Source organism: Bufo bufo, chromosome 3, assembly GCF_905171765.1.
Source record: "Bufo bufo chromosome 3, aBufBuf1.1, whole genome shotgun sequence".
Lineage (NCBI taxonomy): Eukaryota > Metazoa > Chordata > Amphibia > Anura > Bufonidae > Bufo > Bufo bufo.
In genome coordinates, this window is record NC_053391.1 from 246,509,372 (window position 1) to 246,523,790 (window position 14,419).

Consider the following 14,419-nt stretch of genomic DNA (forward strand, 5'->3'; position numbering starts at 1 on the left):
GTGTGAAGATAGCCTTAGGGCTCATGCACACTAAAGTATTTTCGTTCCTTTTTATTACGGACTGTATGCGTAACCATTCACTTCAATGGGTCCGCAAAAACAATGGAAAGGTACTCCGGGTGCATCCTGTTTCCGTATTTCCGGTAGGCAAAAAAAATTTGTGCATGTCCTATTATTGTCCGCAAGTCACGGTCCGAGGCCTCATTCAAGTCAACGGGTCCGGATTTTGCGGATACACAACGGATCTGTGAAAAACGAACCGCAAAACAACAACAGTCATGTGCATGAGCCCTTAGGGTCCATTCACATGTCCATAGAATGGGTCCGCATCCGTTCCGTAAATTGCGGAACGCGTGCGGACAGCACACAGTGTGCTGTCCGCATCCGCATTTCCGGAGTGCGCCCCCGATCTGCCGGTAAAAATAAAATTTGTGTAAAAAAAAAAAAAATTTTTATATATATATATATATATATATATATATATATATATATATATATATATATATACACATACACACACACACATACATACACACACACACATATATACATACACACACACAGTACAGACCAAAAGTTTGGACACCTTCTCATTCAAAGAGTTTTCTTTATTTTCATGACTATGAAAATTGTAGATTCACACTGAAGGCATCAAAACTATGAATTAACACATGTGGAATTATATACATAACAAACACGTGTGAAACAACTGAAAATATGTCATTCTAGGTTCTTCAAAGTAGCCACCTTTTGCTTTGATTACTGCTTTGCACACTCTTGGCATTCTCTTGATGAGCTTCAAGAGGTAGTCCCCTGAAATGGTCTTCCAACAGTCTTGAAGGAGTTCCCAGAGATGCTTAGCACTTGTTGGCCCTTTTGCCTTCACTCTGCGGTCCAGCTCACCCCAAATCATCTCGATTGGGTTCAGGTCCGGTGACTGTGGAGGCCAGGTCATCTGGCGCAGCACCCCATCACTCTCCTTCATGGTCAAATAGCCCTTACTTTCAAAGTTTTCCCAATTTTTCGGCTGACTGACTGACCTTCATTTCTTAAAGTAATGATGGCCACTCGTTTTTCTTTACTTAGCTGCTTTTTTCTTGCCATAATACAAATTCTAACAGTCTATTCAGTAGGACTATCAGCTGTGTATCCACCTGACTTCTCCTCAACGCCACTGATGGTCCCAACCCCATTTATACGGCAAGAAATCCCACTTATTAAACCTGACAGGGCACACCTGTGAAGTGAAAACCATTTCAGGGGACTACCTCTTGAAGCTCATCAAGAGAATGCCAAGAGTGTGCAAAGCAGTAATCAAAGCAAACGGTGGCTACTTTGAAGAACCTAGAATATGACATATTTTCAGTTGTTTCACACGTGTTTGTTATGTATATAATTCCACATGTGTTAATTCATAGTTTTGATGCCTTCAGTGTGAATCTACAATTTTCATAGTCATGAAAATAAAGAAAACTCTTTGAATGAGAAGGTGTGTCCAAACTTTTGGTCTGTACTGTAAAATATAATAATATATATATATATATATATATATATAGAACATGTCCTATTCTTGTCCGCAATTGCGGACAAGAATAGACAGTTCTATGGGAGTGCCGGCCGGGTGTATTGCGGATCTGCAATACACTACGGACATGTGAATGGACCCTTACAGCGATATACGGGTAGACGGCAGCCCCAGGAAACAGGCTGACCCTCGGATTTCTGCAGCTAAGGCTGCGTGCACACAACCGTATGGCTTTTTCAGTATTTTGCGGTCCGCAAAAAAAAAAAGGAATTAGACTTACCAGTAATTCTGTTTCCTTGAGTCCACATGACAGCTCAACCTGGAGATTGTGTTCCTGCCCCTACAGAGGTCAAGGGGTCAGAGTTTAAAAGGCCACCACTCACGCTCACCCTCAGTGCTTTCCAAATTACCAAGTGGGTGCAGCCTTAAAAAATTATATATAGATAAAAAAATTAAAATAAATTTTATGAGTATTAATTCATACTCTAACCCCTCTTTAAATTCTCAGGGGGGGGGGGGGGGGGGGGGAGATATACTAGCCGTCATGGTGGACTCAAGGAAGCAGAATTACCGGTAAGTCTAATTACGGTTTTTCCATTTCGTCCACAATGACAGCTTAACCTGGAGAACTACCAGATTATTTAGTAGGGTGGGTAACTGCTTGCAAGACCTTCTGACCGAAGGTCAAGTCAGCCGAAACCAAAAACGTTAATACAATAGTGCCTAACAAATGTATTTATACTGGACCAGGTGGCTGCTCTGCAGATCTTATCTAAGGAAACACCTCCTTTTTCTGCCCATGAGGAGGCCACCGCTCTTGTGGAATGGGCCCTTATATCTGTAGGACTATCCAGGCCCGCCATCTGGTAGCAGCAGGATATGGAGGACTTGGATGCCTTCTTCCCTTTGTTTGGACCAGCAAACTGAACGAGAAGATTATCCTCTTTTCTGAATTCCTCTGTTGCCTTTAGGTATTGTCATACAGTATCTCGGACATTCAGGAGCTGGTATTGATCCTCAGATGTACTCGTCCCCTCTTTAGGGAATGACGGGAGGACAATTTCCTGGTCTCTATCAAAGTCTGAAACAACTTTTGGAAGGAAACCTGGATCCAATCTCAATACAATTTTGTCGGGAAATACCGAAAGATAGGGTCCCCGACAAGAGAGCGCCTGGATCTCTCCTAAACGTCTAGCTGACGTTATGGCTATTAGATAGGCAGCCTTGAGCGTCAGGTGCTTTACAGAAATGTCCTGTACAAGGGTAAATGGTGGTTTCATTAATCTTTTCAAAACCTGGTCTAAGTCCCACTGAGGGGTCCTTGGGGTTATGGATGGTCTTAATCTCGAGGCAGCTCTTAAGAATCTTTTCACCCATCTATGGCTGGCCAGGTCTGTGTCATAGCATGCTCCTAAGGCCAAGATCTGTACTTTAACTGTACTAGGTCTCAGACCCAAATCCAGCCCCCTCTGGAGAAAGTCAAGAATTTTTATGATGCTTGGAGGAGAATTTACCGGAGGGTTCTGACCCAGCCAGTTGCAGTATTTTCTCCAGATTTTGAGATATCGCGGAGGTGACTTTTTTCCTGCTGGATCTAAGGGTATTAATAACCTTTTCGGAAAGACCCCTGCTTTTAATACCTCGCGATCAGGATCCATGCCGACAATTTGAATAGGCCTGGATTCTGATGGAGGATCGGACCCTGCGATGAATTCTCCATGGTTCCTCTAGCGCTAATTCCTTTAAGATCGGGAACCAGTTTCTTTTTTGTCCAGTATGGGACCACTAGGATCACTGTTACTGGGTCGGACCTTATCTTTTGTAGTACTCGGGGAATTAACGCCCAAGGAGGGAAAGCATAGCGAGATCCCAGGTCCATCTGATTGAGAAGGCGTCCACCGCCCAAGGGTTTTACCTGGGGTTTAGGGAGAAAAAGCGCCCGACCTTTGCGTTCTCCCTTGCTGCGAAGAGGTCTGTCTGAGGGGTGCCCCACCTTTTGGAGATTTGTCTGAACACCTCTGGATTTAGGGACCATTCCCCAGGGTATATAGTCTTTCTGCTGAGGAAGTCTGCTTGTACATTTTCTGTACCTTTTAGATGGATTGCTATGATGGAGGATACATTCTTTTCTGCCCAAAAGAATATTTTCCCCGCCAGTTTTTCTAGACTTGGAGATCTTGTGCCTCCATGTTGCCTTAAGTATGCTACTGCTGTCACATTGTCAGAGAGAATCTTCAGGTGTTTTCTGAGTACTATTTTCTGGGATGATTTTAGCGTCTCCCAGATCGCCCCTAGTTCTCGGTAGTTTGAGGATTTTACTTTTATGTTGTCTGCCCATCTGCCTTGGTAGCTTGAGGAGCCTACTCTCGCCCCCCATCCTGTAAGGTTCGCGTCTGAACACTTAGATCTCTGGATCTTTTATCCAACATACACCCTTTGACAGATTTCTCTTTTCTATCCACCAATTCAAATCGGATCTTACGAAAATGGAGATGGATATTCTCATTTCTAAGGAGGACTGTTTCTTGTCCCAATTCTTCAGGATACAGGATTGGGTTATCCTGGTGTGAGACAAGATTTTTTCTGATTTATTATCCATCCCAACTCTGAAAACCGATGAATTAGGTAATTGGTGTGACTGGACGCCTCGGATTCTGAGTCTCCCAGAATGAGGAAGTCGTCTAGATACAGAAAGATTTTTATTCCCTCTAATCTGAGAGATCATTTCCACTACTAGCTTTGTGAAAACCCTTGGGACAGAAGAAATTCCGAAGGGTAGAGCCGTGAACTGGAAGTGGTTTACCACTCCGGTGCTGTCCATCAGTGCAAACTTGAGATACTTTTGCGAGTTTTCGAAAATGGGGACGTGATAGTAAGCATCCTTCAAATCTATGGACGTCATGTAATCTCCTTTTATTAGAGGAGTGATGGACGTTATAAAATCCATTTTGAATTTCCTGTATACAATGGATGTATTTAACCCCTTAAGGTTTATGATGGTCCGGAAGGAGCCGTCTGGCTTCTGTACCAAAAACAGGTTGGAATAATAACCCCTTTCTTCTTCTTCTAAACAGGGGACTTTTACCACCACACCTGACTCTATTAACTGCAAGACGCCCTGCCAAATCCTTCCCAGAACTTTTGGGCTGTGGGAGATTATCCGGAACATTTTTGGAGGGTGTTGAGGAAAATTCTATCCGGTAACAGTTTTTAAAAATATCCAAGGCCCAGGGGTTCTGGGTCATGGTTTCCCAAAGAGATAGAAATCTCCTCAACCTTCCTCTCACTCTGGCGTCATTGTTTGTCAGACTGTTTGTTTTGGGGATTGAGAAGGAAACCTCTCCCCTTTCCTCCTTTTTGGTAGCTCCACCTACAAGTTTTCCCTTTCTCCCTATAGGACCTGGATTGGGTGTTAAAGGGCTTCTTTTTATTTTCCTCAGAGAATCACTTCTTTCTGTCTGCCGCTTTCTCCAGGATGGAATCCAGTATGGGACCAAACACGAAAAGGCGATAGAGTGTCGAAAGCAAAATTATGTTCCATCGCCTCCCCAAGATTTCATCCATAGGGCCCTCCTTGAGGAATTTGAGAGCAGCATCCTTGGCGGCGAACCTCACGGACTCAGCTGAGGCATCCGCCAAAAATGCTGTAGCTGACTTGGAGGAATGGAATTTAGAATTTCTTCTTTCTTTTATTCTTAATATGGTTTTCTAGTTCGCTAAGCCAAAAGCACATTGACCTAGCTACGGAGGTTGCAGCTATGTTTGTTTTTATACCTAACATGGATGCTTCAAAAAAAATTTCTGAAGAGAATCCACCTTCCTCTCCATCGGATCCTGTAATTGAGAGGAGTCCTCAAAAGGAAGGGAGGTCTTCTTGACCACCTTCGCTACCTGGATGTTGATTTTCGGTATTTCGTTAAATATTTTTATATCGATTGGATCAAACAATCTATTTTTGAATTCTCTGGGGACTCCCAGCCTCCTCTCTGGGTCCGTCCACTCATCCATGATCATAGCCTTTATATTTTCGTTTACTGGGAATACTTTTGATTTTTTTAGCTCTGAGCCCCCCAAACATCTCGTCTTGGACTGATCGAGGTTTTTGTACCTCCTTAATGCCCATGGTTGCCTTTACTGCGCCCAATAATTCCGCCATCTCTTCAGACGAAAAATACTTTTTCCTGTCTTCCACCATTTCGCCCTCTGACAGTGCGTCTACGTTCTGTCTAGAGGTGGAAGCATCTTCGTCCATGTCCTCTGATTCAGAGGAGGATGGAGCGGACACTCTAGATTTTTTTCGCAGGTGGAATAGGAGGAGCAGATCTGAGAGAGGCTAACGAGGATTTTATTTCACTTTGAATTATTGATTTGACTTCCATAAGTATGGATGGTTGCTCCTCTTTGACAAGCTCATTAATGAAGGCTTGGCAGAGCTTTATGTGATTTTCCGGCAATCTTTTGCCACAAGTAGCGCATCTAGGGACTTTGGCCTTAGTTCTGGGCTCTTTAATTCCCTAAAAGAGGAGCAACCAGGTATCAGTGGGCTATTGCAAAAAGGGAGCATAACAACATGATACACATTTTTCTTCCCCACAGGGGAACTCACGGTTTGAGTAGCCGAGGGGGCATCTGTGGGGTCCATTTGGTCTGCAGGGGTATCAGGGGCCGACATCTGGAGCAGCAGCCTCACTGGGACGCTAGTGTCTTTTCAAAGCTGCCGCCTTTGAGAGCTTAATGCGGCGTCTGACGTCATCTTTGTGCACGCGCGTCCCGGCCCCTAGCTCCGCGCCCTCAACCTCCAGCCGGCCTGACAGAGAGCAACACTGCGGCTTCACCCAGGGGTCCGCGTGCAGCGCGTTCAATGGTGCGTGGTCAGCTTCCCAATAGAGGGAAGGGGGACCCTGCACACTGGGGAGGGATTCAGGCCCCCGCTGGAAGGGGAACGAGATCCACGCCATAGTCCTCCTCTGCCCAGCTTAGGACAGAGCCGTCGGAGGGCAGAGGGAAGGGATAAGGGATCCCAAACAGGTATTTAAAAATAACAAACACTGCTATTTTTCACCTCCCACAAGAGGTCTTTCTGAGAGGTTCCCCCGTAGGGACAGGAAACACTGAGGGTGAGAGTGGGCGATGGCCTTTTAAACCCTCTGTGTTCCTGCCCCTACAGAGGTCAAGGGGTCAATCTCCAGGTTGAGCCGTCATGGTGGACGAAGTGGAAATACGGATGATGTCCGTGTGTATTCCGTTTTTTCAGAACAGAACAGCTGGCCCCTAATAGAACAGTACTATCCTTGTCCATTATGCGTACAATGTGCTATCTTTGAACAGAACGGAAAAACAGAAATACGGAAACTGAAGGCATACAGAGTACCTTCCGTTTTTTTTGCGGATCTATTGAAAGGGGAAAAAAATAAAAAAATGCAACGTAAACAAAAAAATAAATAAAAAAAAAAGCTGTGCAAGAGGCCTAATGCGCAGTTTGCGCTGCTGCTCCTGTAGATTTCAGAGTAGGATCCCTCTTCTGCAGCAGGAACCATACATCTAGACTTCCCATTTGCCTCAGGTCAGTGTATTACAGGACGGTACGTACTGTGATGCAGGTCTCCAGGCAGTAGTACACTAGCCTGCATCCAGTCACCACCAGCCACATGTAATATACATAATTCAAAGGACACCTTTTTTTAAGGGGGAAAACAGCAATTTAATAACCTGCAATGTCAGGTTCCCTGTGTGTAAGCAGGCGTATTACAACCACTAAACAGGTAATCGCTTATCCAGGCAGAGCTTTAGGGTAGTAAAGGGTTAACCCATTCCCCATAACCAGGAAGTAAACCTTCAATGAGACCAGCCCATGTCCTGGCCCCTGGCTGACACCCCATAAACTCATACATAGAACAGGGGTGCAGGTAGGAGCCCCCATACTGATGCCCCACAGAAACTCCTACCTGCATAACGCCCCATTCACCGCAGAGAGACAAGCTTCATGACCTGTCGCCGAAACTGCCTGCCGGATCCGTCAAAACGCATGCAAACTGAAGGATCAGGATCCTGATCCGTATAACAGATTCATTGAAATGCCGGATCCGTCTCTACGGTGTCATACGGAAAAATGGATGCAGCATTTTTTTTTTTTCACATTTTTTGCAGTCTGAGCATGCGCAGACCGCAATGCCGGATCCGTTTTGCTGGAACACTCGGGGCCGGATCCGGAATGAATGCATGTTAATGGGGGGAAAAAATGCAGGATCTGGCAAGTGTTTTGGAATTTTGGCCGGAGATAAAACCGCAGCATGCTGTATTATCTCCGTTCTGAACAGTCAAAAAGACTGAACTGAAGACATCCTGAACGGATTGCTCTCCATTCAGAATGCATGGGGATAAAACTGATCAGTTCTCTTCCGGTATAGAGCCCCTAGGACGGAACTCTATGCCGGAAATGAAAAACGCAAGTTTGAAAGTACCCTAACATACAAAATCACATTCAGAAAAAACAACTGTGATACTTTCAAAACCCACACATACCATACAAATAACACAATGCAAGAAATAGGATTAAATAAAATAGAACGTTCTGACCTTATATGGGCAGTTTTAAAATCCAGTCCCTGTAAATGGTGCGGAGCTCAAGCTCCATTTATATAAAATGTCAGTGTTCCTTATAACATCCGTGTAGTAGCAGCATACGTGACACACCCGACCCGAGTAGAAACAAAGTCCTGCTCCTAGTTCAGTGCGGACTAGCGGCAGGTAATGTAGGTTAATTGGATAAACCAGTTAAAAACGACAACTTCTCAGTTCATTCAATATAAACAAGCGGCAGATTTCATGATGAGTATGTTACACAGCGCGGCAATCGGCTGCGGTGTACTTCGCTTGTATTCACAGTCTATGACTTCCCGATGTGTGCAGCGGATACGTGGTATGGAATAAATCTGCTTACCCCATTGGTATTGTAGTCTTCTACTTACGGTTCACTATTCTATCTCCCATATTAATGCCGGCACCGGAGTATGAAGTATACGGGTCTGAAGTCCGGGAAGGCTCAATGTGAACAATGACGTGTGTTTCGTTATCTTCGATTAGAACGATGTCGCGATACGAATGTTCATTCCCTCCGGCTTCGCTGCAGATCGACTCTTTTGGAACACCAGAAAAAATTCTCAGACGCATTTCAAAACACCAAATGTTTCTTCCTCAGTGATATCACTCAGACAAACCGGAGGGAACCTACCTGCCGCTAGTCCGCACTGAACTAGGAAGGAGCAGGACTTTGTTTCTACTGGGGTCGGGTGTGTCACGTATGCTGCTACTACACGGATGTTATACGGAACCCTGACATTTTCTGGATTAGGTCAGAACGTTCTAGAATATTTGTATGGTATGTGTTTAGATTAAAGTATCGCAGGTGTTTTTTAGGAATGTGATATTTCTTACAGACTATTGCTAGGTGGTACAGCCAGACCCCAGGTGAGCCCCTAATCAACTGTTACTTCCGCCTCTAACAGCCTCACCAGGTGCGTTTCTTTTTCGAGGACGTCCTGGAAGGCCATGGGCGGCTGGCAGGTCCCATCGCTGCTGGGCGACTTGTCGGGCACGGCGCTCCTCCGCACCCGGGAGCCGAGTGGCGCACCGCGCTGCCACACCAGACTGCGGCCATCCCGCTGCTCAGAAGGGAGCAGAGCGCGCGCCGAGCACACGGAGAGCAGCAGCAAAAGGGCTCGCAGCCCCGTCCGACCGCGGAAACCCATCACTAGGCGAGATACCCTGCGCTGCAGTCAGCACACTGACAGGTACAATACGGCTAGCCCCTTATTGGCTGGAGAAGACGTCACTCGCCCTGCGTCTCCTCTTCCATTGGTCGGCCAGCTAACCGCTCCGCCCACAGTCAACATCCTTGCTAAGCAGGTGTCAGCTCGGAAGCTCGTCCCTGATTGGTTTTCCCAGGAGCGGTTCACTTGTGATTGGCTGCCGGGCGAGGACAATATTTATGTGCAGCTCACGTGTGGCAGGAGGGAGCGCAGCTCTGTGTCAGGTACATTCTGAGGGCGGAAGGTTTAACCCCTTCAGGACCGGCGTGTTCGTCCAGTGTAGGAAACCCTTTCATACACCATAATGCAGAGTTCATAGAGGGTGTCCTCTTCGGGGTAGGCGATCCGAATTTGTCTTTTTTTCTGGCCAATTTATCCCAAAAATCACGGACAACCAACAATTTTTACTGACAAATTGGAAAACTATAATGAATTATGAAGATTATAAATAATAACTGTCTATAGCTCAATATACTGATAATTTATTACCAGCATTTACTGTGAGCAGTAAGATGATAATTACCACCAAAATAATCATGTCAGGTACCACCAGTTTCAAGTTTGGCGTATAGGGTTCGTGTTATCTAAGAATTCCGTTATGGATTCTGCTATAACTTATGGTCCGTAGTAGTGGAATCCATAACAGAATTCTTAGATAACCCAAACCTTGTACGCCAGACTTGAAACACAAATTTGCTCATCCCTAACCACCAGCCTCAAAAAACATGAACACATCTATTTTCTTTCACAGATACGGGCCTATTTTTATGGACTGTCCACTGCGCACTAAGGCTACTTTCACACTAGCGTTCGGGGCTCCGCTTGTGAGTTCCGTTTGAAGGCTCTCACAAGCGGCCCCGAACGGATCCGTCCAGCCCTAATGCATTCTGAGTGGATGCGGATCCGCTCAGAATGCATCAGTCTGGCACCGTTTGACCTCCGTTCTGCTCAGCAGACGGACACCCGAACGCAGCTTGCAGCGTTCGGGTGTCCGCCTGGCCGTGCGGAGCCAAACGGATCCGTCCAGACTTACAATGTAAGTCAATGGGGATGGATCCGTTTGAAGTTGACACAATATGGTGCAACTTCAAATGGATCCGTCCCCCATTGACTTTCAATGCAAAGTCTGGACGGATCCGTCTGACTAACTTTCAGACTTAGAATTTTTTCTGAAAGATAATGCAGACGGATCCGTTCTGAACGGATCCCATCGTTTGCATTATAGGAGCGGATCCGTCTGTGCAGACACTAGACGGATCCGCTCCGAACGCAAGTGTGAAAGTAGCCTAACCCGGCAGTTCTCGTACTTACCAGGCTGTTTGTCTCCTGTTCTTCTGAGCTCCAGCGCTCCCCCTGCAGGCCGCACATCGCGCTGTTGGCCGTGGGAGAAGCGCTGAAAGCCTGAGAATCAGCCTCCAGCACAGCCAGCAGAGTGATGTGAGTGTGGGAGCACGTTATCAGGGAAGAAGGTTAGTATGTTTTTTTTGTTTTGTTTTCCATAAAGCTGCAGACTGGAGGCAAAAGGGGGGCAAAAACTAGAGTGAGGGGGCAAAAAAGTGGGCATCTTTACTGAGGGGGCACTGTTGTGGAAATTCTATTAGGATGTGTTTCTAATATATTGTGTATTGTCACCATGTCTCTCAGTGTCAGGGTAAACCATTGGAGTGGATATCTTCCCGTGTATGTCCTGTCACAGCTGCTGGGCGCAGAGGTCTCCATCGGCGAATGGTCCATGTCCTAAGCACTGGGCTGTGGGCCGGGGGAGACTGATGTGTTCAGCAGAACAGTGTTTTGTTGGCTGATGTATGGACGCCGGCTAGGGCCCCCGCGCAAGACGTGGATTTATTGGCTTGGCGTGGATGCATTTGTTAAGAGAACAATATATGAAAGGAACATGCATTTGTTGTCTCTAGTGCGCCTGATCAGCCGCTGGAGATAATGACGTTGTCCTGTAAATAAACATGCATGAGGATCATAGTACTTTATCTAGCATTGATCACTGAGCAAGGCTGGATAAGGGTTGCTCCAGTGGTTATTGTATACATGTTTGTGAGCTGGCTATGTTATTCTAAATGATGGTGTCTTGTCTTCCTATGTCATCTCTTCCTGTATGTCATCACTTCCTGCATCATTGTTACATGAAGTAAGTGGTTGGGTGATGGGCCAACCCCTTTTCTATTGTTACTGTGACTAAATAAAAGGTGAGCAGACTGTGGAGGAGGGGCAGTTGCTCAGCAGAACTCAACATGAAAACACCTTTGTCTGACTGCGGTTGAGATTTTTACCTTTCTGTCACGGATGGTGTTGCAGAAAACTGGAAGTTATAAATAAACATCCGACTGACTTGATCCCAAACTAAGGAACATATGGGTGAGCCCTATAAAACCCCTAGAGCTCTCCCTGACTGCTATGCCCATGCAAAGGTCTTTATGATAGACGATGGCATGCCCTCGTACCTAGACTGTGTGACACCTGAAAACCCTATAATCGTGAGGGGACACGACCACCGGCTCCCTGCACTTAATACGGAGGGAGTCAGGGTCACCTAGAATCAAGCCAGCACGGAAACACAAATAAAGGAAAAAGACTCATCTGAGGAATCAACAGTGAACACAATCCAGGAAGTAGTATAAACCGCAAAGTGAGGCAGTATGGGAGGGAATATAAAGGGAGGCAATCAGTGTAAATAGGTGACAGCTGAGAGAAGGAAAGGAGATGACAGAGTGAAACCAAAACAAAGAACATCATGCAAGAGGTACAGAAGAACGTCTGTCAGACCTTCTCAGAGAGCTGGCGGTGACACTTTCCTTACACAAAGTCTGATGAAAGCGGATTTCTACTATTAATATTTCTACAACAGCACCTAATCTGGAATTACTACAGCGAGGAGGCACCTAATCTGGCATAACTACTGTGAGGGGGCACATATGTGGGCATAACTACTGTGAGGGGTACATATGTGGGCATAATTACTGTGAGGGGTACATATGTGGGCATAATTACTGTGAGGGGGCACATAATCTGGCATAACTACTGTGAGGGGGCACATAATCTGGCATAACTACTCTGAGAGGGGCACATATCTGGCCATAACCACTGTGAGGGGGCACCTAAACTGGCATAACTACTACTGTGAGGGGGCACATATCTGGCCATAACCACTGTGAAGGGGCACATATCTGGGCATATCTACTGTGAGGGGGCACATATCTGGACATAACTACTGTGAGAGGGCACATATCTGGGCATAACTACTGTGAGGGGGCACAAAAAGTCGGTATAAGGAGCTGATACCTGTGGTGCTGGGGCTGTTAGTACAGTCCTGATCAAAAGTTTAAGACCACTTGAAAAATGGCAATAAATCATATTTAGCATGGCTGGATCTTAACAAGGTTCCAAGTAGAGCTTCAACATGCAACAAGAAGAAATGGGAGCGAGACAAAACATTTTTTGAGCATTCAATTTAATGAAAACAACAAATAAACTGAAACAGGCTGTTTTTCAGCTGATCAAAAGTTTAGGACCACACCTCCAAAAAAAAACTAAACCCCTCCCCCCCCCCCAAGACAGAAATCCAACTTCCAAACATGAACTCAGTAATGAGTAGCTCCGCCGTTATTGTTTATCACTTCCAAAATTCGTTTCGGCATGCTTGATACAAGCGTTTCCATGAGGTGAGTGGGAACATTTCTCCAAGTGGTGAAGACAGCCGCACAAAGGCCATCTACTGTCTGGAACTGTTTCCATTTTTGTAAACTTCCCTTGCCATCCATCCCCAAAGGTTATTAATTGGATTTAGATCAGGGGAACACGCAGGATGGGCCAAAAGAGTGATGTTATTCTCCTGGAAGAAGTCCCTTGTCCTGCGGGCATTGTGTACTGTAGCGTTGTCCTGTTGAAAAACCCAGTCGTTACCATACAGACGAGAGCCCTCAGTTCCACTAAAGAAAAAAGCACCCCAGACCATTATGGCGCCCCCTCCACTGTGGCGCGTAGAAAACATCTTAGGTGGGACCTGCTTGTCATGCCAGTAACGTTGGAAACCATCAGGACCATCAAGGTTACATTTTTTCTCATCAGAGAATAAAGCTTTCTTCCACCTTTGAATGTCCCATGTTTGGTGCTCTCTTTCAAAGTCCAAACAAGCAGTTCTGTGGCGTTCAAGGAGACGAGGTCTTTGAAGACAGTTTTTGTTTTTGAAGCCCTTCAGTCTCAGATGCTGTCTGATGGTTATGGGGCTGCAGTCAGCACCAGTAAGGGCCTTAATATGGGTTGAGGATCGTCCAGTGTCTTGACGGACAGCCAATTGGATCCTGCGGCTCAGTGCTGATGAAATTTTTTTGGGTCTTCCACTTGACTTTTTTGTTCCATAACCCTCAGGATTATTTAAGAAATTCCAAATGACTGTCTTACTGCGTCCCACCTCAGCAGCGATGGCGCGCTGTGAGAGACCCTGCTTATGCAGTTCAACAACCTGACCACGTTCAAAAAGAGAGTTTTTTTGCCTTTGCCATCACAACGTGTGACTACCTGACAGAAAATGACAATGAATCCACATCTTTGCACGGATTTGGCCTTTTAAAGGCATGTGGTCCTAAAATTTGGATCAGCTGAAAACAGCCTGTTTCAGTTTAATCGTTATTTTCAATTAATTGAATGCTCAAAAAATGTTTTGTCTCACTCTCATTTCTTCTTGTTGCATGCTGAAGCTCTACTTGGAACCTTGTTAAGATCGAACAATGTAAAATATGATTTTTTGACATTTTTCAAGTGGTCTTAAACTTTTGATCAGGACTGTATATCCAGTAATATACTCAACTGGCTAACTGTAGATATGGTCCAAGAGAAGTTAAATAAAGTAAATGTGAACAAGGCTCCTGGTCCAGATGGATTACACCCAAGAGTGCTTAAAGAGCTCAGTTCAATCATTGCGCTGCCCCTGTTTATAATTTTTAAAGATTCTCTAGGTACTGGTACGGTGCCAAGTGATTGGTGCAAGGGAAATGTGGTGCCCATATTCAAAAAAGGATCTAGGTCCTTCACAGTTAATTATAGACCTATAGGCTTGGAAGTATAGTTTGCAATT

At 45.5% G+C, this 14,419-nt stretch overlaps 1 protein-coding gene across 1 annotated transcript in view; it reads right to left on the reverse strand.

The window, feature by feature from the left end:
• Nucleotides 1–9,320, reverse strand: part of SORT1 (sortilin 1) — a 144,469-nt gene extending 135,149 nt beyond the window's left edge. The window contains exon 1 of the mRNA XM_040424071.1: nucleotides 9,037–9,320. Within this exon, the coding sequence (XP_040280005.1) occupies nucleotides 9,037–9,273 (237 nt within the window). The 5' untranslated portion in view covers nucleotides 9,274–9,320. The remainder of the gene's footprint in view (nucleotides 1–9,036) is intronic.
• Between the last annotated feature and the right edge of the window lie 5,099 nt (nucleotides 9,321–14,419).